Source organism: Aedes aegypti, chromosome 2 (assembly GCF_002204515.2).
Source record: "Aedes aegypti strain LVP_AGWG chromosome 2, AaegL5.0 Primary Assembly, whole genome shotgun sequence".
Taxonomy (NCBI): Eukaryota; Metazoa; Arthropoda; class Insecta; order Diptera; family Culicidae; genus Aedes; species Aedes aegypti.
The window spans coordinates 422,605,666-422,628,181 of NC_035108.1; the positions used below are offsets into that span (position 1 = coordinate 422,605,666).

At 40.8% G+C, this 22,516-nt stretch overlaps 2 protein-coding genes and 1 non-coding gene across 3 annotated transcripts; 2 read left to right on the top strand and 1 right to left on the bottom strand.

Annotated features, from left to right (window-relative positions):
• Positions 1-1,914: 1,914 nt before the first annotated feature.
• Positions 1,915-5,126, top strand: LOC5568918 (splicing factor 45). Its single transcript, XM_001658193.2, has 4 exons — positions 1,915-2,166; positions 2,652-3,172; positions 3,315-3,633; positions 4,724-5,126. Exons 1-4 carry the CDS (start codon positions 2,020-2,022, stop codon positions 4,994-4,996), a joined length of 1,260 nt encoding a protein of 419 aa, XP_001658243.1. The 5' UTR covers positions 1,915-2,019; the 3' UTR covers positions 4,997-5,126.
• Positions 5,039-16,455, bottom strand: LOC5568923 (E3 ubiquitin-protein ligase RNF123). The gene is made up of 11 exons (XM_021847502.1): positions 16,108-16,455; positions 15,778-16,018; positions 14,190-15,380; positions 13,825-14,134; positions 13,679-13,769; positions 8,630-8,993; positions 7,798-8,565; positions 7,554-7,742; positions 5,882-6,374; positions 5,647-5,824; positions 5,039-5,497 (listed from the first exon to the last, which is right to left on the bottom strand). The coding sequence occupies exons 1-11, from the start codon at positions 16,203-16,205 to the stop codon at positions 5,296-5,298; spliced, it is 4,125 nt and encodes a 1,374-aa protein (XP_021703194.1). The 5' UTR covers positions 16,206-16,455; the 3' UTR covers positions 5,039-5,295.
• A 1,356-nt stretch (positions 16,456-17,811) lies between these two features.
• Trnaq-uug lies at positions 17,812-17,883 on the top strand. Its single transcript has one exon. It is a non-coding gene; the product is annotated as a tRNA-Gln (tRNA).
• The last annotated feature ends 4,633 nt before the right edge of the window (positions 17,884-22,516 follow it).

Sequence of the window (22,516 nt, forward strand, 5' to 3'; positions counted from 1 at the left end):
AGTAGATGGAGTACCGTGTACCTTTAAATTCCGCTCCTAAATGCTTATCTTTGACAGATACGCGTATTTCGCCTACCACTTGCAGTCTTCTTCAGTGTCAGATACTCGTATCCACAGTGTCATGTGGATGTCAAGGATGTCAAGTGTGTCACTCCTCATCAAAAATAAAATTTGCAATAACTTCTATGTTACAAGTATCAATTGCCTACCTTCGAACTAGGTTTAAGTAAACTGACGAACAATCGACCATCCCAAGTAATCACAAGCATTATACCATTGCATTAATTTGATCGAAGGTCAACATTGTTTGCATTAATAATGTTATCATGCATTTATTCAAGAACTGTCAAGCAATGATGCATTTGATTAACATTGTAAATGCTTTGTAGCATTATTTCTGTGATAAATATTGTAAATATTTTGTAAAATTTTACTTTCGTAGAGTTAGTTACGCGCCGGCCAGTTACGCGCCAGGGTTACGCGCTGCCCAGATCCATTGTGTGTGGCCAACGAAAACGAGGACAAATGTCAAAACTGGTCTACCAGCTGACCGTTGTGAAGTGTTTATGCATGCTGCAAGGTACGGGTATTAATTTTGATCCGTTTAAATAGAAATTGACTGTGATACAAACGTTGCGAAAACTTTTCTTAATTTTTCTGTGGTATTATTAATTGTGCGCCATGTAGTTGCGCGCAGTGTTGTGTGGATCTAATCCTACCATTAAGGGCAGATTTGCTCTTAGCAGGGAAAATAAGCGCGCTGTCCATGATAAGAGATTCACCCTGGTGCATAACTGATTGACAGTCACAAAAAAGAGATAAACTAAAATATATCTCAAGAAGCGCAATAAGTAAGACAAACGAGCACGTTCACACTCGCTCATTACGTTTTGTAGAATATGGAAAAATAATGAAATGACTTTCTTCGTTATCTACTGTTGTTATAATAATGAGAGCACCAGTACTTACACATTGAGGATGCTACTGATCTCGAGTAGTGTCTGTAGTTTCCCTGTGTAAGTACAGCTGTTCTTGCAATAACGGAGTATCATCTGCAGGCGGTCAATCATGTTACCCATTTTTGGCATAATTTATGATCTCGCCCTTAAAGGCCATTGGTTACCAAGTGTGTAGCTTGTTGTTACTTATCAGACGAATGTATTTTGTGGGTTTGGATCCCACAGGTCCAGGATCTTTGCGTAAAGGAACTTATCTCGACTTCCAAGGGCATAGAATATTTTCGTAAAGCGCGATAATAAACGAGTTACATATATTAGGCGTGTAACTAGAGTCATACTCCTCGGTGACTCTCCACGAATGGATGACACTTTCATCCATCTACCCAGTTATCCCAGTTGGGATGTTACGCCAGAAAGAAGAAGATTCAAACTAAGAGAGCCTAAATTAAGCATGTTGAGCTGTATACAAAAGGGTTTGTTAACAAATTTCATAACGCCAAAAATGTCCATTTTTTACACCCACCCACCCCCTTGTATCGCATTTTGTATCAATATTTTTAGAATTGTGTATGAGCTGTAACATTTTAAGGACACCCAGCGTTATAAATTTTAGAATGGCCCCTTATCCACTTGTCAATAATCGTATTGACAAGTGAAAAAGCGATATACCAATTTGAACATCAGCGTGCCGGTTTATCGCTTGTTTATCGTCAACAGAGAACGAGAAACTTCAAGTTAACGTTGAGTTATCGAACGTTAATTTATCGCTTAACAACTCTGGTAATCGTGTACTTTTATGCGCGTTTCAGCATTTATCAGAACTACTGCGAGTGGACTTGCGAGAGTGAAATGCGCAATATCGTGACGTCACTTTTTTGTATATGTACTAAAGTTGTACTAATTCTGTTTCGCTTCTGTTGGTACAAACCTTATCATCAAAATACTTTGGCGTTCAGCTGTCAGTCGCAGAGAAAAATAATCAAAAATTTCATTGTTTTGATACCGCGTTTCAGTGCGCTCTCAACAATTTTACGAAAATTCACATCAAATCAATTCCAGAATGGCCCTTTACGACGACCTGGATACCAAACAGGGGCCGGACAAGGTCGCCGGCTGGTCGTCTGGAATTAAACTTCTCCAGACGCAGCTGCAGGTGAAGAAAGCGGCGCAACCCATCATTCAGCCGAAGAACGCTCTGAGGAAGCACGTAAGTTGAATGGAATAGGAGAAAGTGAGGCAGGTGGGGCAGTTTGGCCACCTTAAGAATAACTTGAATATCGTTTATGCAGAGGCGTAGTGTACAGTTGGCCACCACCAAAGAGGGCGCCAAAATTCGTGGAGTGCCTTGTAAAAGTTCAATCTGTTCATCTGAGAGCTTTTTATCTGAGTAGTGGAAAAATATGAAAACTACGAAAACTCGCATTTTTTGTATTCAATATCGTTTTTGGCACTATAGGGACACATGTGCCTATAGTATCACTATTTCTAATTTGTGTTCCTATAGTAGCACTAGCTTCAAGGCGTTGGCAAAATGCAAATCAAAACCGTATTTAAACAAAACTTTTATATTTTTACTTTAAAGAGTTGATCGAAAGCTTGCGATTGGTATAAAAAAGTTCTTAATTCATCCATTATATTGTATAATAAAAATAGTTTCTCATAGTAGATGTAACGTATTCTTATAATTTTTAGGGTTTAACACCGGTAGTCAACCTGAAAGCGAAAAAGGAGAATATCGATCTGTTTGGAATACCGTCGAGCAGCAGTCAGGTTTCGTATGACAAACCGATTACCGTTACGACATCCGTTCCCACGAGTGTCAGTGGAGGAGACGCCTACAGCTGGAATGTGATTGACGAATACAATCCACTGTGGCCAAACGAGTACGAAAAGCTGACTAAGGACCGGAAGGCTAAGGAACCCCCGAAACAACCGCTGAACAATTATGGCGGTCGGAGCAGACGGGAATATAAACGTGGCCTCAATCTGAACAAGATGCATGGAGGTGGGGGTGGTGCTGGAGGGGGAGGAGGAGCAGGTGGCGGTGGAGGTGGCGATGATGATGGACCAGGAGCCAAAAAGAGTGGATTTGCCGGTCGACCATCGTCTGACGACGAGGAAGAATTCCGGCCTGGTTTGAAGACTTCTGGAGCGGCCATTGCCCCACCGGCATCGTTGCAGGAATCCGTCGCACAAATACCGGACGGTTCAAAGTATGTTCCACAGAGTGTCCATTCATACGGGCTTCTGGAAAAAATCCGGGAATTCGAAAAGTGATTTGGAATGAACACCCTGGTTCAGGATTGATTGATTCGGATTGAATGGAATATATTTTACAGAATTGTTTCATTTCAGAATGCCAAATCTTACCGCTTACGGTGGAAGCTCGGTTGCTGCTAAGATTATGGCCAAGTACGGCTTCCGGGATGGCCAAGGATTGGGCAAACAGGAACAAGGCATGTCCATGGCTTTGCAGGTTGAGAAAACTTCCAAACGGGGCGGTCGCATTGTGCACGAAAAGGACATAAGTATGCCTCCTCCTGGTGAGGTTCCAGCAGCAGCAACAGCGGGTGCGGCACCGGCAGCGGCTTCAACATCGCAGGCCTCGTCGTTCGCATCAGAACCCTCGATAACGGAAATCATGAAATCTCCAAGCAAAGTGGTACTGCTCAGGGTAGGTCGATTAAGGTCAAAGATGGTAGCAGGTCTATTTTTAGAGACTTGCTCAATATTTTATCGGAAGTCTATAAAAAAATCAATAGTCTCTAAAATCTCTTTGTACACAAAACTGTCTGTCTCCTTCACAAATCTTCAGTGACTTATACGTTATTATTAAGAGATACTTTTAGGGACTCTCTTAGGGATCCCTCCAGAAAGTTGTCTAGAGATCCCTCTACCAATCTTTAAATAACGCAAGGAATTCCTTTAGCACTTCAACGGTACTTCCTCCAGAAAATACTCTAAAATTTTGCTCAAAATTTCTTCAATATATTGTTCGACTATTTCTTCCACAAATTTAAATTCTTACTCTAAGAGATTTTTGAAGATTCTTACAAGAGCTCTTCCAAGAAAATTCACAAAGGTTTATTCCAGAGTTTTTGAAGAAATTAATATACGATTTGTTCTAGAATTCTATCGCCGATTTTTTCAGTTATTCTTCCAAACATTTTCATGTGGATTCCTTCAAATAATATACGGTTTCATCCAGGAATTGCTCAGAAAAATCCTCCAAATCCAATGCTCCAGGAGTCAATGAATTAAATTGCTTTACTAGGAATTCCTCAATTAAATTCTGCCATAAATTTCTCCAGCATTTCTCAAGTAAGAAATCCATGGATTTTTCAACAATAATTGTTATTGAATTATTCATTTAAGATTTCACACTAGTAAATACTGAAGTAATTATTCCAGTAATTCCAGTACTCCCCTTGGTTATGCGATCTTGCCGCGATGGGAGGTCATAATCCATTAGCCCAGTAGCGCAACCAAAGAAGGGGGTTTTGGGGGGTCAAAGTAAACCATTATACAAAAAGGTATGCCTGAAGCGGCCGAGAGAAACTGACTTCCGTTTTGTCAGCCAAAAACCCCCCCTTAGAGCCAAAATTTTGTGCAAATATCTGAATTAGAATTAGATTCCGATTGAAAAGGGGATCTCATGATTCTCTTGCCTCATTATTCTTATGGAATCTTTTTTATTTTCTTCGTTCCTGTATGGTCTCTGTTTTCAAGTGTGATTGCTGAACCAAGAATTTGTTCTATTCCAGAATATGGTCGGTCCAGGAGATGTGGACGACGAGTTGGAACCGGAGGTCAAGGATGAATGTAATACCAAATATGGTGACGTCATCACCGTGGTGATCCATGAGATACCGAAAGTGGTCCCGGAGGAAACGGTTCGCATTTTCGTCGAGTTCAAGCGCATGGAGAGCGCCATCAAGGCCGTTGTGGATCTGAATGGTCGGTTCTTCGGTGGTCGTCAAGTTCGCGCTGGATTCTACAACCAGGAGAGGTTCGACAGCATGGATCTCGATGGGTGAGTAGACACGGTGGTTTCGGATGTAAGTGAAGGGTACCATGAATTGTGAGTGTACTTGATTAATTTTAGTGTTGCTATCTCCTGAGCAAAATCGTAAGCAAAAGCATAAATATAATAATGTGATGTAAAAATGTCTTTTCGAGATAGTTATGTAATATCACCTTCTGTTAGCAATACGAGATACTTGCAATTTGGCGTGCTTAGTTACTCGTGATTGTGACTAGATTCATGCGAAAGGGATTTCAATGCTTGAGCGTATTCATGAAGCAGAAGCGAAGAAGTTTGACTGAAATGTTGATTCTAAAGACCACTGGGTCCATCGCCTTCATCGACTGCCTGTGATACATCGTCTGTTTGAGATGATCCAACTACCGTTGAGGATAACTTGAGCGGGAGGCTATTCTCGTAGATCACAGCTCCATCTGCACGTACCACTTTCGCAATGGACAGTTTGCAGTAGAAGCACTGCTTGTTGTTCATCAAATGTTGGATGATGCAGTTCCTGCAAGTTAAAATAATAAGTAACATCTACAATAGTTGTTATAAGCTGTGGATTGGGGTTGCCCATGATTACTGAAGTGCAAAACTTTTAAGTTACACCCCCAAAAACACCCGTATAAAAATAGGACATCTTATTGTGGATATACTTACTCGCAAGACTGATGCTGGCAAGGATCAAATACGGCTGAGTTCTGTTTGGCATAGCAGATAGGGCAAAGTGAATCCTCCGAAAGCACCGTAATTTCCGAGAGAAGAGTTTGTCGCAACTGCAGAATTTCTATGAGACGACGAACTTTGTTCAGCTCCTCTTTGGTGACATGATTCGGATCTTGAAAGATTAGAATACATTAATAAAGGGTCTTATCAGTGAATGTTCCCAACTTACAATCCGCCATATTGAACTTGATGATCGGTGGATCCGGTACGATCTCTTTTACGCCAATAATCGCCCGGAATGGTGACGGTACTCGAACCTCATTCGTCAGAGGATCGATATGCGCCCTCATCTTCGGATCGAAGTTACCCCTCGGTGCTTGCTGACTGCTGGCCGCAATCGGGGTTTTGATTTCTCCCAAGGCAAACTCCAAACTAGTTATGTGAAAACTGGTATCAGTCAGAAGGTGCTTGGAAATACGAGGAATCTTCGAGATTTCGACAACGTTGCCATTGCTGGTACCGATGGTGCTTGTGCTGCTGACACTGGCAGTGTTGCTATCGTCTTCAATCAGTTCGTTTTTCATCAGCGCTAACAGAATTCCGATGGCAGCACTGATGATGGCAAAATGAGTTACGTTGCTTAAGTCCGGCAAGCAGAGATCCATCACGTGTTGGAAGCAACCAGGGGGAACCGTCACCCGGGATAGAACTTGGATAGCAAGCTGTAACAAACATGCCATGGAGATTATAGTACCTCGTTTGCAATACTGATAATATAACATTATTCAAATAATCATTCCTCAGAATGGACCATTTCTTTAAAATCTATAAATCAATGTTTTCGATAGTAAATATTAACAAAAAGCTATTTAAAATTTCATAAGGAATTGATGATTTCTCTAAGAATTTCTTCTGGAATACTTCAAGGATTCCTCCAGGGATTACTCCACAAATTCCTCTATGAATTCCTTCACCGATTCTTCCAGAAATTCCCGCAACGATTTCTCAATGAACTCTTAGAGCAATTTCTCCAGAATTCAATCAAAGAAATACTTGAGTACTTCAACGCTACTACCTCAAGTGATTTCCACAAGGAAATTTCTTTGAAAATGTTACCAGGCACTATTCCAGGATTTCCTCCAGAGATGTTTCACTTGTCTCTTTCACAGATTTCTCTAGATGTTACTCTAGGAGACCTTTCAAAGGTTTTTAAAGAAATTCGTTTATGTATTTGTTCAGGCAACCCTACAAGAATTGCCTCAAGAGTTCCTACGCCCAGTTTTTCTTCCAAGTATTGTTATATTATTATTATTATTATTACGCGATACGCGTGTTTCGACCTCAACTTTAAGGCCGTCTTAGGTGTCGTGTACAAAACTCGACTTCGGAAGTCCAATCGTGTCTTCGACAACTTTCTTGATAAATTTCCCAAAGATCTCCTAGAATTGGAAATAATTGTGGAATAATTAGCGGTAGAATCTCTGGGAAAGTGTCGGACTCTTATAGCATCTCCTGAAAAAATCCAATTGAGCACCCCTTGAAAAACCTATGTAGTAGGTACTTTCTGAATATATTCATGAAGCAATATCTGGTGAAATCACAGGCATAATTCGTGGAGTGCTTCTTCGAGTGAAGTAATTTCTGAAGAATCTGTGGAGGAGTCACATAGGTATTACTGAAGCCTCTGGAAAAAAAATCGCAAACATTTTGACTACTGTTTCGCAATATTATAAAATAAATAAAGTTAATATTATAGGTTTTACACGTAGGTATTATACTTAATTTTGTGTATTTTAGTAAAACTGCGCAGATTTGGGAGCAGTCATGGTTCAAAGTTTTTCTGGTTCTGGTATTTTCTGAGGAATGTTAAAGAATCGCGATACTTGGGTTAAACGACTCACCTGGCAGATTCTACCGAGAATAATTTCACTGTTCGCTCTCGATGCGTCCTGCAACAGTCCCGGCGTTATCGTCAGGATCATCTCGAGGGCTCGCATCAACGAAACGGTCAGCTCGAAGCACATTGAGCAAATCTTTAGCTGTTTTGTTTCGATCACCTGCTGCTCATCCCGTTGCGACACATTTTGTATCTGAAAGGCGAAGCAAAATATAAAGAATGTTCAAAAAGTACTGGAGTTGGCTTACATCTTGCAGAATGTGGATAAACTCTGAAAAGGCCCAATTCAGCTGAGACAGCACCGAGTTCAGGAAAGTTGTACAGTAAGGTTCGTCTTTGCTCAGTATCTCACTGATCATTTGTTGAAAGTGCTTCGAGGGGCAAGCTGGCGCAACTAGATGAAGCAATCCGGTGTGGGACCCGTTCTTAGCCCGACTTCGGTAGAGGCCAAGGGATCGTCCGGCTTGTTTGCCACCTTGCCAGACACACGGTGGACGAGATTCTCTGTATCCAAATCCGTCTCCTAGCCAGAAGCGCAGGAGCAGCCAATTACTCTGGCCCCAAGCTCGATTCTCGTAAGGTCGCAGAAGTGCTCGCACGAAAGCTTGCTGGCTCCTCGGTGATGCTTGCTCTAATGCATAGATTCCTGCCTGATGGCAAGTGAGTGACCCTAACGCTTGGATAAGAGCGTCCTTACAAGAAGCGAGGATGACTCGCGTGTCCGCAAGATGCAAGGCAAGGAAATTGGCCCCCAAATTGATGAGTTCTCCATCTGCTGACAGGTCATGCTGCATACCGGTGTCGTGATAACTGAAATCCAAAATCGTGTCCAACAGTACCGGAATCACGTTGATGTATGTTTCCGGCAAGAAAGAGAACAGAACATCTTCGTCGCTGAAGCGTCGCAATGTTTCGAACACGATGCCCATCAGCCAGCAGAGCAATGACCTGCGATGCGACCCTAGTGCCACAGAACGGTACCACGCTTGCTTGCGAGCCAGTTCCATGGATCGTTTCTGGAATGAAATATAATTCGGTTTTGAATCAAATCTTGGACGTTTGTGACTCAACCACACTCACCGCGAATATGCTTTTCCGCTGACCGAAGCGGGTGTCTAGCTCTTGCATTAGCTCTTCGTGCGCCTTGCTGAACCCAACCGTACTCGAGCGCTTCAGCTCCTCCAAATTGTGCACCACATCGTCACAGTTGGTTTTCGTTTCCAGCAGAATATCCGACAGATGGCAAATGTTGTCCCGCAGGTCGGCAATCATGACGACGTATTTGTGCGCTACCGAGTAGTAGAAAATTACTGCGCAATCCAGCAGTTCGCAGATCGACTGCCGTTCGTCCATGTTGCCGGCTTTGATGGGTCCACCGCTGCCCCCGGGTCGACTCGGCCCAAGCGACGGGTCCCCTTCCTGGTGATGTAACTCGGCTCCAGTGCTATAAAATGATAACAATTTGAGATTTTCTTAGAGAAAACAAATTGAGTCGTACGATGTGATCACGAGGTACAGCAGCTATCGGAAGCTGCAGCGTATTTTTGGGTACGTGGCTCGTTTCGTACACAACAGCCGCTTGAAGGGAAACAAGACGACGCATAGAAGTGGTGCGCTAAATAGTGAAGACTACAACGAAGCACAAAAGGCGATGGTGCTCATTGTCCACTAAATGGTCTATAAGGACGAAATTGGTTGTATCCAGGCGAACCAACCAGTGAAAGGAAAACTGCGCAATTTGAATCCAATGTATCGTAAAGTACTTATATTTCGCGTGCGTTCCTAATTTTGTTCATTGACATTTTAAACATGTTTGGCGTAAGAAATTTTCGTTGTATTTTAAATAATTCTACTTCAGCCATGGTTTTATACCATGCAATTATATAGTCCAATATGTATCAACAAATATGGGTAAAATGTCAGGGAGCGAAATCAGGAACGTTCGCGAAATATGGTAGCATCACGGTACGACGACAACGAAAGGCTGCTGCGAGTCGGCGGTCGCATAAGGAATTCCGACCTGCCGAAGGACCAGAAGCACCCGATGATTTTGCTGGAGAACAACCACTTCACGGAGGTGCTAATAGAAGCTTTGCATCGTGAGCGTCTTCATGTGCGGTGGTCGGACAGAAATTTTGGCCAGTGAACGCGAAGCGAACTATTCACCGAGTCCTGAAGAAATGTGTAGTTTGCTTCCAGACAAATCCCAGCGACGTACAGCAGTATATGGACGATCTTCCGAGCTGCCGAGTTACTGCTGCTCAACCTGTCGCCAGGACTGGAATTGATTCCGCAGGACCATTCTTCATTAAGGTAGGACGAATGAGAGCTAAATTGAAGGTGTACGTGTGTCTTTTCGTATGCATGTCCACCAAATCCATACATCTCGAACTGGTGAGCTCATTGACGACTGATGGTTTCCTGGCAGCGCTTCATCGATTTGCTAACCGACGAGAAAATCCATCTGAGCTGTTCTCTGACAACGGAACTAACCGAGAACTTTCCGAACCACTGAATCTGCTACAATTTCATGTGCTGGCCGACAAAGTGGACGAGTTCTGCTAGTCCAGAGGAATCAAATGAAGCTTCAACCCTCCCAAGGCCCCACACGAGGGAGGTATTTGGGAAGCTAACGTTAAATGCATGAAGTCCCATCTGTGCAAGACTTTAAACGAAAGCTACCTGATCTATGAAGAGTTGACCACTTTACTGATCCAAATATAAGGTATCATCACTTCGATTACGAAGCGCTGAGCCCAGGACACTTCCTAGTCGGACGGGAATTGACAGCGGTAGCAGAACCATAGTACGAACATTTGAAGGAGACGAGCTTATCGAGGTGTAAAAACGAATGCAGCATTTTTGGTAACGGTGGTCAAATGAATACGTGACGGGTCTTCAGAAGCACAGCAAACGGTACAAAGACCCTACGTTGCTGCGAACTGGATTGCTTGTGATTCTGAAAAAGGACAACATGCCACCCAAGGCCTGGAAGTTGGGTCGCATTGTTGAAACACATCCAGGTAATGACGGAGTTGTACGTGTGGTTACGGTCCGCACTAACAACAGCATCTACAAGCGACTGACGACCAAGGAGAAGTGAGACCTTTGCCTCACCCGGGGTAGTATGTTACATTAAAAGTGGAAAGAATGATATTTTGATGCTCATTTTTCGAATCAATTTTTCGCATTCGTATATCGTGTGGCAGGTACGATGATACTCTATGCCCAGGGAAGTCAAGGAAATTTCCATTACGAAAAGATCCTGGACCGACCGGGAGTCGAACCCAGACACCTTCAGCATGATTCTGCCACGGACTCGAACCACTCGGCTAAGGAACGCCCCAACTGCGTACATAACTGAGAGGATTGTCCGACATTTGGCGGTAAACCATTCCGTTGTCAACCAATTCGCGGTGTACCATTTCGCTGTTAGTATCATTTTGCGATTTACCGTTTCGCGGTTTGTACCATTTCGCGGTATGCCATTTTAACTCGATACTGAAAAGACCATCGAGTTAGGGAGCTATCGAGTCAAAAAACACAACACCAGTATAGCTGCGATCCATCGCAGTTAGTAGTGAAACCAGCAATTATTATGGTTCTCTAACTCGATTATTATTATTGTCTTTATTAACGAGATTTGCAGCCCGATGCTGACTCATCTCGGATCTAACTCGATATCGAGTAAGGCAGAGTGGACTGTATTTTGAATGACGTCCAGCAATTTGACAGCAATTTGAATTGCGAACTTAAAATTAATCAGATAGCTACAACGCTGATATGTACGATTTATTTTGGCCCAATGAGTAATCCTACTATTTTTTTTTTATAACTTGATCAGTATTTTTTTTATTTAAACATAAGCTATTCTTTTGAGTTTTTGAGGCAAAATTTCGCTTTATTTCAATGGCAATTTTACATTTTTTAAGTCCTCAGCAGCTTTTTGTAGTTATACTAGTTTAACGATGATTTGTATTACACTTGCTTACATTTTCATAAGAGATTTTTCCTTCTTCTGATCATATGCTGTTCTTCCAAAACTTGCTTTTCACATAATTATTGCCATTGAGGTTTTTAACAATTTCATCAAGAGTTTACATACAGGTAATTGATGATTTTGCCTTTTTTTGATCAAAGGATTTTCGTACGAGTTGCACGATTATTTGTTGGCAATATCACTGATAACATTTTCATCAGTGATTTTCCCTTCTTTTGAACACAGGTTGTTCCTTCGAATTACACTGGTGATGTGAAACATACATCACTGTACAAACCGCGAAACGGTACACCGCGAAATGGTACTAACCGCGAAATGGCATACCGCTAAACGGTACTAACCGCGAAACGTCATACCGCGAAATGGTTTACTGCGAAGTGGATTACCGCAAAATGTTATACAATCAACTGAGAGTATATTAAAACGCTTTCGAACTAACGTAATCTACACCGTCTTGACTGCAGCCATCGACAAGCTGAATCAACATCTGACTGTCGCTAAACTTGGTCAACTTGGGATACACGGCCGTGTTCTCCAATGGCTTCAGTCATTTCTCAGTCAACTGGCCATAGTCATTCCAGGCAAGGCAGACATTTGGGACCATTGATCTCCCTGATCTATTTCAATGATGTGAACCTGGTAATTGAGAGACTTCGGTTATCGTTTGCGGATCTTAAATTGTACTTTTGTTTCGGATCCATCAAAGACAGTTATCTTCTAGAAGAACAACTTTTTCGTTTTCGTGCAAAAAACAGCAGATAGTGCACTTATAGTTTTTCAGGAATAAAAAACGAACGTGTCAGTCAAGGCAAGTCGTTGCAAGTTGATTTATCTGGAGAACAGTTCGTCTTGAGTGCCCTTAAGCACAGCTCAACACTACAACTGCCGCTGCAGCGACAAATTATAGCACACTCGCTGCTAGCAACGGCATGCAGAGAATTTTTATCATAGTTTCCGCATTGTTTGATTTCAATTTGTCTTGCTATTTGCTTCGTAGGAGAATCAGCTAGTTTTTTTTTTGGGCTTAGTGTGTTAACGTTTGTTAAAGCTTTTATTGTTGATTTTTTAAATGTTTGTAAGTTGTGACGTGTACCATTAAATTTAAGTTATATAATTGCGGCTTTTCGTGGCCCGTTCAGTAATAGAAAAAATGTATATACTGGCTAATAGGCACAATCAGAGAAACATAACAGCTACCGGAGGAGTGATGAGAAGGAATAAGTTATATCCCACATCTACAAAAGGCGACAAGCTGGAGTGTGACAATTCTCAAGAGACTTCCATTTCAAACTCGACATACAAAGATCATCTTCCAGATTACGGCAAAATCTTAAAAAAAAATGCTGTGATTACCAGACGCCAACATAGCACCTATCAATCGGTTTCAAAGCGACAGTCGATAGTATCGTCCACGTAAAGCTGAATATCCATAGCTCCCTAGTCTTAATACCACTTATCTGAATGGACAATCCGGAAAAAATGATTTTAAATTTTATCAGTATTTTTTTTTCTTCTCTCAATTATCGGCTTCCCGGGCCTAATCCAGCTTTTTACAAGCGTCAATGGCCGCCACAATCAGACTCGCTTTCTGGTAGGGATCAAATGATATAACATTTGGGTTGGGTCGTTTGACAGCCAATCGATCCTTTTTTGATCGATTCTATCGATTTGCTCTCAAACGACCCAAGTCAAATGTCAGATCGCCTAGTCCCTGCCAGAAAGCGAGCTTCTTTGTGGCTTAGTGCTTAGTGGCTTAGTGCTCGTAAAAAAATGGATATTTTGGGTGCCACAAGCCACTAAAGGGTCAGCTTTTTTAAACATATGCTATTATTTCGCGTTATATGTATTGCTGAAAAGATGTGTCACTCGGGCTAGTGTTATAACTCCAATTGATTTGTTTGCTTCGCGGATGATATGAACATTGTCGGCCAAACATTTAAAAAGGTGGAAAACCTTTATAACCGTGATGAATGTATCAAAATCAAAATGAAGGCGAAATGCTAGAAGCCGAATCTGAGAGCGACTAGGTTCGCCTTGCGGCCGAGATTAGTGTTTTCTGAATGAGTAGATTCAATGTGGTCTGTATGGATGTTACCTAAACAAATGAAAGATAAACAAATTGCACTAACTTGGACGCCGCTCTAGATATAAACGAATATGTAGAGTTGGGACCTCCAGATACCAGGAAAATGGCCGAGTCCAAGAACACGTTGAAGGCAGCTGAAATAGAATCCATGTTTAGTTCAATTGCATCGCGTGAAACATACAAAAATACCTATTTCATTTCTCAAATCAGATTGCTGATCGACTGCTGCCAGACTAGCGTGGTCTTCGCCAAGTTTCTCGACCAACTGCTGTCGAAAATGTTTCTTCAAGTAAGATAGAACACCTCCAATGCGATCGATGTTGGTGTATTTGAAAGTACCATCGTAGAAGTAACGGTAATCTATAAATGGATACTGAGACGAAGTGGACGAAGTCGTCGCAGTTGACACTTCTTCATTCCAGAGCGTACGGGCCACATCCAGCAAGGTGCAAAGGAATGAAAGGCCAATCGCCGGTTGGGTTGAAGACGTATACAAGCCCTAGAAAAGATGGTCGAAGATGATGACCATGTCGCAAGACAACCACTGTTCTTACCCTCATTTCCGCATTATTGTCCATCACAAACTTCCTCAGCTTGGCCATGAAAATCATCCGACTCGAAGGCGAGCAGCCTTCCTCGCCGTCTCGGTTGTTGAGCAAGATGTGTATCAGGTTCTTCTGCAGCGTGTAAAGTACGCCGGTGTGCGCCTTAAGCTTCTCGCAAGCCAGCAGGTAAACCTGCTTGGAGCCCCCTAAACCCTCCGTCCAGATGGCTTCATCTGGCAGCAGTTGCTCCAGCGTCGATTCATCCGGTGGTTTCGTGTACAGAAACAGCGGTAGGCAGTTTTTCTTGAAGAACTTATACTCCAGAAGATACTTTCGCGTTTGTGGGTGCTGGCAGATGCACGTTAGAATGACGATGATCTTTCGTTGTTTTTCGTAGTCTAAATCAACGGGTGTTTCCTTGTACGTGTTGGCCAGGAAGTTGAGCATTTTTTTCAAGAACAGTTTCATTTCTTCCGGTTCCAAATAGGTCCACAGCAGGGTGAGGAAAGTTCCCAAGGTGCTTTCCGGAGATCCTGGCTGGATTGGGGATTCATTCATAGTGTTACTTCGTAGTACACACATTCCTTTCATGTATTTGAACACTTTGTCTTCCACTACGTAAGAACTGGCCAGTAAAGGGGCAATTTTCTCGATCAACATGGATGCGATCAGCATGTAGATGGATTCGAACGAGGGGAATGCGTTGTCAATTGTGGGAGAGTCTTGATCGCTGCGAGTGTGGCGAGAAATTGCACCTGAGAGATTCACGATATACTTGAGAAGACATTCTGCCTGGTACAGAAGGATATTTGGGGCATCTTGTAGACATCGATACCCTTCGACAGGATGCTTCAATGGAGATCCACCGAAGTTGGCAGTAAGACTATCATTGAAGGCTAGCGAAACGGCTGGGTACAAGGCCAATCCCGGTCCTCTTTCAATATCCTTGAACGCCTCTCCCAACGCAGCGCCATTCCTATAGTATTCTATTCGCCCTTCATCCATGTCTACGCACACACCAAACACGTCACCGGATCTCCAAAATGGGCCATACTTCTGTGTGTAAACGTGCCATATTCGTTGTTTGCTTCCGTCTAGGCCATAGCTGTATCGAGTGTCTCCAACGCCCGTATCCTGTGTAAACTTACAATGCGCCGAACACCATCCAATTTGCATCACACCTTTGGACCGAAGTTGGACCTAAAATAAAGTGAACAGATTTATTTTGCTACAAAGCGGTATAAAACTCACATTTTACAAAACAAAAATGGTAGCAACTTACTAGAAATTTTAATAATTTCTAGGAAGCTACAAACACACAGTTTAGCTCAAATTCTTGGTTGAAATCTTTGAAAAATTAAACGACGATTCTGGAGGAAATCGTAAGAAATCAGTGGAGACTTCTCTGGAGAAACTATTGCGTTCTTAAAAATGTCCTACACAAATTCTTTGGATGAAATTCTAGCGAAATCAATTGGATCCATCCCGCAAAAAGCGGGACGTCTAATCACTTTAACATAAAATCGATAAACCCCATATCGTAATTAACAGCCTCGCCCCTAAAAACAATCCATCGAGAATTGACTGGTAGCCATACCTCGTACATCCACCGTCCGGAGTAAACGCAGCAGTTGGCCTTCACCGTTGAAAAGGCATTCTGTGACTGCAGGGTCAACTTGTCCTTGGACACCAAAATGGACCCATCATCCGTGGCATCGAATACGGTTCGCCTGGGACCCAGTCGTCCCGCTATGGCCGTATCCAAATCACTGCTATCTTCCGGGAAGGGATGACTCTGTAGCTTTTCTTCCAACCATGATCCGATTTCCACCAGATACCTTCACCAAAACACAAAGAAAATTTAACACCCAAGGTCATTGAACGATGCGATATTACCTATATTATTTTCATATCGTGATGAACTTACCCCGACAACAAAGTGGAGGAATCGTCATCCTCTCTGGAATCCGTTTTGATCGGACACTCCCCACCGAAAACGCTGGACAACACACTCGAGAAGTCCATATCCTGTGCCGAAATCGACCAGCAGTCACATTTTTTCTTCAATAATTATTATTTAAGATTTTGACAATTCACTTTGCACACAAAATTGCCTTTCCACTGCGAAGAGGTCACATATGTTAATGAATGAAAAATGTTGACCATCAGATCAGCAGCGCCTTTTTTCATGGATGGCCCGCGGGGAGCGGAGACCAGAGGAGAATGCTACACCTGCGCGTAGTGAAAAGTGCGACTGTGTTTTGTTGCGTATCACAAATTTGTTTACGAATCGAACAAAACGAAATCGAAGAAACCGGCGCCTTTTATGTTGCATGATAACCACTACAAACATACAGCAGACGTTATGCTGCACAAAAAAATTTCTGTAACGCCAGAAGAGTTAGCGTAGAGAAACGCATAGTAATGCAAGTGAGAAAAGCGCGAAAACAGTTAAAAAAGTATCATCCATGGAAAATATTAAGTTTTTATGTAAAAACCTGTTCAACAAAATTTAATCACAATTCAGTTGAAATAGGACTCCAAAGGTGCATACAAAGCTATGATTGCTCGGTGCAGAAACAGCAGATTTCGACGGATCTTGAGCGTTGAAGAGGTGAGCTTTATCGATAAAATTTCCCAGCCAAATAGGGAACGTCCATAATTTACGTCACACATAAATAATTTGGTCATTTCTCAACACCCCACATTTCGTACGCCAAGACGCAATTCTGCAGTTGAGTTCAAATACTCGATTTTGGCTATAGTCCATTTTACGAGACGTTTTTAAACAGCTGATCGCTTATTTTATGAATGAAATTTTGACAGAAGGCGGTGTCGTAACGTGTGAAAGTAACAGCAATAACATCAGTGTCGTCGTTTCGTAAAATGGACTATGAACTAATCTAAATGACATCACGCTGCAACTTCCAGCGGGAAGAAAACCTTTAATGCGGGCTGTTTTTATAGAAAATGAACGATTTTGCTACACATTCATCCACTCCATGTTCACTCGATGAACATTCCTTCATTGGATGTTGGTCCGGATGTCATTTTATGTAAACACGGCCCGCATTTAGAGTGGAAAAGAAAAAGAAAATCGACAATAAAAGAAGACCGTGGATAAGTCCATATTACCAAGGTCCCCACTAGATAGTTTGCCTTCAATCCTATACACGGAGAAATCAGACTACCCAAAAAATAAGTTCAAGGTTGGTCCAACTTTCAATAGTTTGTCCACAACAAAACACGCATTGGTCTTTTTTTTCATATAAAATTGTCAACTTTATAGACTTGGATCTCGGCTACTAGTGTTCCGATTGACTTGAACTTTCACTGCAACTTTGAAATAAACAAGACAAAACTTCAATTTAGAAATATTATTTTTAATATGGACATATGGCCCTGCTGGCCCGGCGTGACATATTTTGTGAATGGTTCATTTTCAAAATTTGTTTTCTTTCCGTGTGCGTTATTAACCGTTACCGTGCATTCCGCATTTTTACACCGCCGCATGCACGGTGTTGTCGAGCAATGGGAAGGTGCAAAGCATTGCGTTTTTCGATACTCACACCAGTACCGCAACACATGGCCCGCATTTTTTAAAGCCTTTGAGAATCGCTTTGCATGTATAGGTTCCATGGTGTAACGGTTAGCACTCAGGACTTTGAATCCTGCGATCCGAGTTCAAATCTCGGTGGAACCTCGTTTTTTTGCAAATGGATTGATTTTCATGTTAAGGTGAAACAGCTTGAATTTTCAATCATTAAACACTTAATCAATCATTGCGACCCGTTAATCATTAACGCTCTGGCACAAACCGGCCATTGCGACAGCCATGTTTGGATTCCAAGACTGATGCAAATTTTGAACTTTTGCTCCCCTATATGTTTAACGATGTCAATTATGATGAAATTCGATGGAACGTAAGGATAATTTATTATTATTGATAACAAAGTCTAAATCATGCTGAGATAATCATTCAAGTGTAAAAGAAACCAGATTTCAAACGAAGTGGTGATGAGGAACAGGTGCTCCGCGTAGCTATTTTATTTCAAAAAGTGCTCCACGAGTCGTAAAGGCTAAAAACCCCTGCTGTAGAACATAGTAGCCTGGACTACTTTGATTTATGCTTCCCGCCAGGAGCACCACTGTTGCCTGCTGAACAGTTGGTGAAGCATGCTACATGCAAACCATTTTTATGATGATCAATAACAATTTATCCTGAGTTCTAATCAAAAATTGGTCTTCAAAGTTGTTGGCAAAGTTGTAGCTGGGAGGATTTCGCATTGGAAGAATTTGTTCATTTTGCCATCAAATATTATGACGAAGAAATAGTGAGCTGAACACAAAAGACTGGCGTTTTCCATAGTAATCTCCATATAAACTTCAATTGGCGTGTGCACAGTTAAATTTCTTCCGAATCATTTCAAACTTTGGGAGGATGCAATTTACCATAACTAAAATCGTTTTAGTTTTAGCTTTTAGCTTTTCAAAGGGGAACGAACATTTCAAAATTTGCATCACTCTACTGTATCACCCAAGGGCCAAGGGTGGAGGGCGGCTGTCAAATGGGAGTTAAATTGAAAAGCCGCCAACCTAAGTACAGAACCTGTTTCAAGGCTTAACGCGAAAATTACAGGCAATAAATGCGCGTGATGGATATTTTTTGCAAACAATTATTTGCAACGTGCTATTACAATGCGATGTTGGCAATTTAATCAGAAAATTCTGCTGAATTCCCAAAATGGATGTTTTCGCCAAAATTGATTACGCCTTCACCATTGTTTGGTCGTAATTTTGTATGGTTGCTTACATTTTAGAACCAGCTACACCAGGCCTGCCCAACGTACGGCCCGCGGGCCGCATCCGGCCCGCTGCTTCATTTTGTGCGGCCCGCGAAGAGCGTAAAGATTTTCCTTATATCTGGCCCCTTCACTGCTCTAGAAACTCTGGAACTAGATATTTGGACAATCAACGCTGATTATTCAATCTTTAGTTTCTTAAATTTTGTTTTGAGATATACTTGTAGATACATACATGTTTATTATCCATACAAATTTTCTTGATTTTTTTAAATTGTGGAAAATGTTTCATTTGAAAAAATACTAAATTTTATGAGGATTAAAAATGTATGAGGAATCTCGAATTATTCACTATTATATGGACAACATTGAATTTATATCATGTTTGAACAAAAGTTGTCGAGCATGAATTTTATACATGAAAAAGATTATAACCAATATAAGGTAAAACAAGACGCTGGGTAATAGCTTTTAAAATTGAAGACATCATTCTTAGATAAATTTTACGGCAAGATTCTCATGAAAAGCAATTTTATCACAGAATCCTTGTATTATTTCACAGAACGATAGCAATGACTGTCACCGAATAATAGATATAAGTATGCTAAATTGGCTTGGCTCCTTCATATTTTTTTTACAGAACTCTGAGTAGTACATAATTTTCCAGATTCTAGATCAGGATCTTATAATAATTTTAGAGTGGTGTTCTATGGAATATTAAGGAAAATTGTCACAGAATCCTTCACTAAATTATCGTAAAATCCAGGGCTCCAATCTTATCAAACTGTGGTCAAGGTTTTCAAACAATACTAGATGTAATTCTGGCAGAAAGTTACGAAAATTTCAGATAGAATTCTAAGAATGATGAAATCCTAAAAACATTCTTACAAAATTGTGAAGAATTTCTAAAAGAATCCTGCGCTGGGCTTAGGCGTAATCATAAGCACAATCCTCACAGAATTATCTAGTTTATCATAGTAGCAAATACTACTTGATTTTTCTGCAAAAAAAAATGTTAATTTTACTTCATCTCGCCAAAATTTTTGGATTAAAAAAGTTTGGCCCGCCGCACAATATTATTTCTGAGTTATGGCCCGCGGTTCAAAAAGGTTGGGCAGGCCTGAGCTACACGTTGGGGTAGCAATAAAGAGCCGCCAGTATCACCTTTAAGGCATTCTGAAAAGTGATCCTGGGCAAATTCTCTTCGCAAAGTACGCTGGTTACATTTACAGTGATACAGGTATGTTCCGTTTTTATCAACATGATCGGCAGTTTTCAGTTGACAAAAACGGAACCGTGACAAAAACGGAATAATTTTCTTAGACAAAATATTTTACAAATTTTAAAATAAAATTGCAGTTTTGCCTGGATAATACACAATTTCATCATAATAATGGACAGTATTGATGTTTAGGAGCTTTGATTAGCATTAAGATTGTTCATTCGTATAAGTTCGTAAATTAGGTGGATTGCAGACTCTAATCAATCAATATGGTAAATTGATGCGATTTATTAATAATAATTTAAGTTTTCTTGGTTACAATTTAAATGTATGAAATATGGAATAATAAAACGATAATCACATAAATGTACTTTGCATCATGAGATAGGTCATATTTTTAAAAATAACTATAAGGAAGTGGGTCACGCTGACCATTGCTTTTTTAAAGAAAGATTTAAGGTGATTATAGAACGAAGCCACGCCTCAAATTTTCAAGAGCACAAGACTTGAGAATCAAACAGCGCTCCGTGTTGAAAATTTATCCCATTGGTCACCACCAGCAAGCAAGTCATTTGATTGATTTTCAACGCGAACTGTTGTCAGATTCTCCAGTCTTGTGCACTTGAAAATTCAAAGTTTGGCTTCGTTTTATAATCACCATAACAAGAAACAACTTTGTTTTTCTTCTCTTTATCATCATCCTTTTGCTTCTTCTTCTTTATGGTGTTAAATCCCAACTGAGGAAGAGCCTTTTCCTCAGCTTACTTATAAACTCTTCCGCAGTTATCAACTAGTTTTTTTTTTGTCAAGATACATTTTTTGCATTTTCGACACCCAATTAGCGATTAAATGTGGGGTTATGTTGCAAGAGTTTTGCAAGCTTGAATAAATATTTACGGTTTCATGTGCTTTGGATTGTCAAAATCTATTTTATAAAATGATTGTGGTTATTTTTCTTCTAATGTTATCACTACCAACTTCGACTGGGATGCACTAATAGTCATTCTAGAACAGTACTTCCTTCACCTTTTAGCTCTGCGTTAGATCACGAATAGGCTAGCACTAAACTAAACTAATGTTGTAGTGTTTTATTTAATAAAACAATATTGAATAGATTTATCAAAAACACAAAAATGTACAAACTCCTGAACAAGTATAACCAAATTAGAATTTCTTTTGTTAAGTTTTATGAATAAGCGTATTGCAGTTGGTATAAGCTCATTATTGAACTTTTGGTCTCCGCGCGAAGATTCCAAAAAAAAATGAGAATGGAAAGTGCATGACGTGGGACCATCCAGTATCAACAGTTTCTCATATTGTCACTTATTTCAGTCGTTTTCCCTCCTTCTTGATGCAAGCTTATTGTATGGAGATTCCAAATATTTCAATAGATTGTTATGTTTTGCTTGACCTTTTCCCCTATCCTTGCAACAAGACCTAATCAATAGCTGTTGCTATAATCTGTACAATGTTATAGAGTTTGAGAGATAAAAGATTGGTGATGTACCAAATATGACGGGGTCGATAGCCTTATCAAAAATAAAATGAACTCGATCATGTCCCTTGCAATTACTAAAACATTTTTGAATTTATTCTCAGGAACATCTCTTGACCCATATAACAAAAAACTGATAACTCATTGATATATGTCTATCACATTCACATCGAAAATTCTATTATGCCATGTTAAGAAAAAGGAGAGGTCTCTACAACTCTCTTCAGTACGTATCACAAATTCCAGTTGTTTCTAGCAGGCTTGATAATACTCCACAACATCATCAGAGTTCGGTGACATACTCTAAAATAGCGTGCTGCTTTTGCCTCTTTGCGAGGGAGCGAAAAACATATAAACAGAGAGGTAATGAAAAAAGAGCGAGGAAGATGCAGAACAGAGCAAAATTCGATTAAAAAAGAGAGCCAATACAACTCTAATAGGGCTATTTTGTTCGGGCGGGACACTCAAGAGTTTTTTTTAAGTGTGAGTAAATGTGAGCTTAGCAACAAGAGAGAAAGAGTAACAGAAAAAATCCTCGTATTTTTTTTGCACTCTCACTCGAATCGGTTGAGGATCTGTGTTGAATCATCAAGATCTGTGTTAAAACATCAAAATCGCTTCATTTTTGTATCGCAGAGGAGTTCTGTCAAGCCTGGTTGCTAGGACGTGGCCAGAGCAACTCTCGACTGTTGAAAGATGCGTAATCTTGTCCAAGAGCCCATGCTAAGTATGAAAACTCTAATTGATTAGCGGATAGGAAGCAGTCAAACCTTATTGAATAGTATATGACGTGACATCTATTATGTATCGTAGGTGA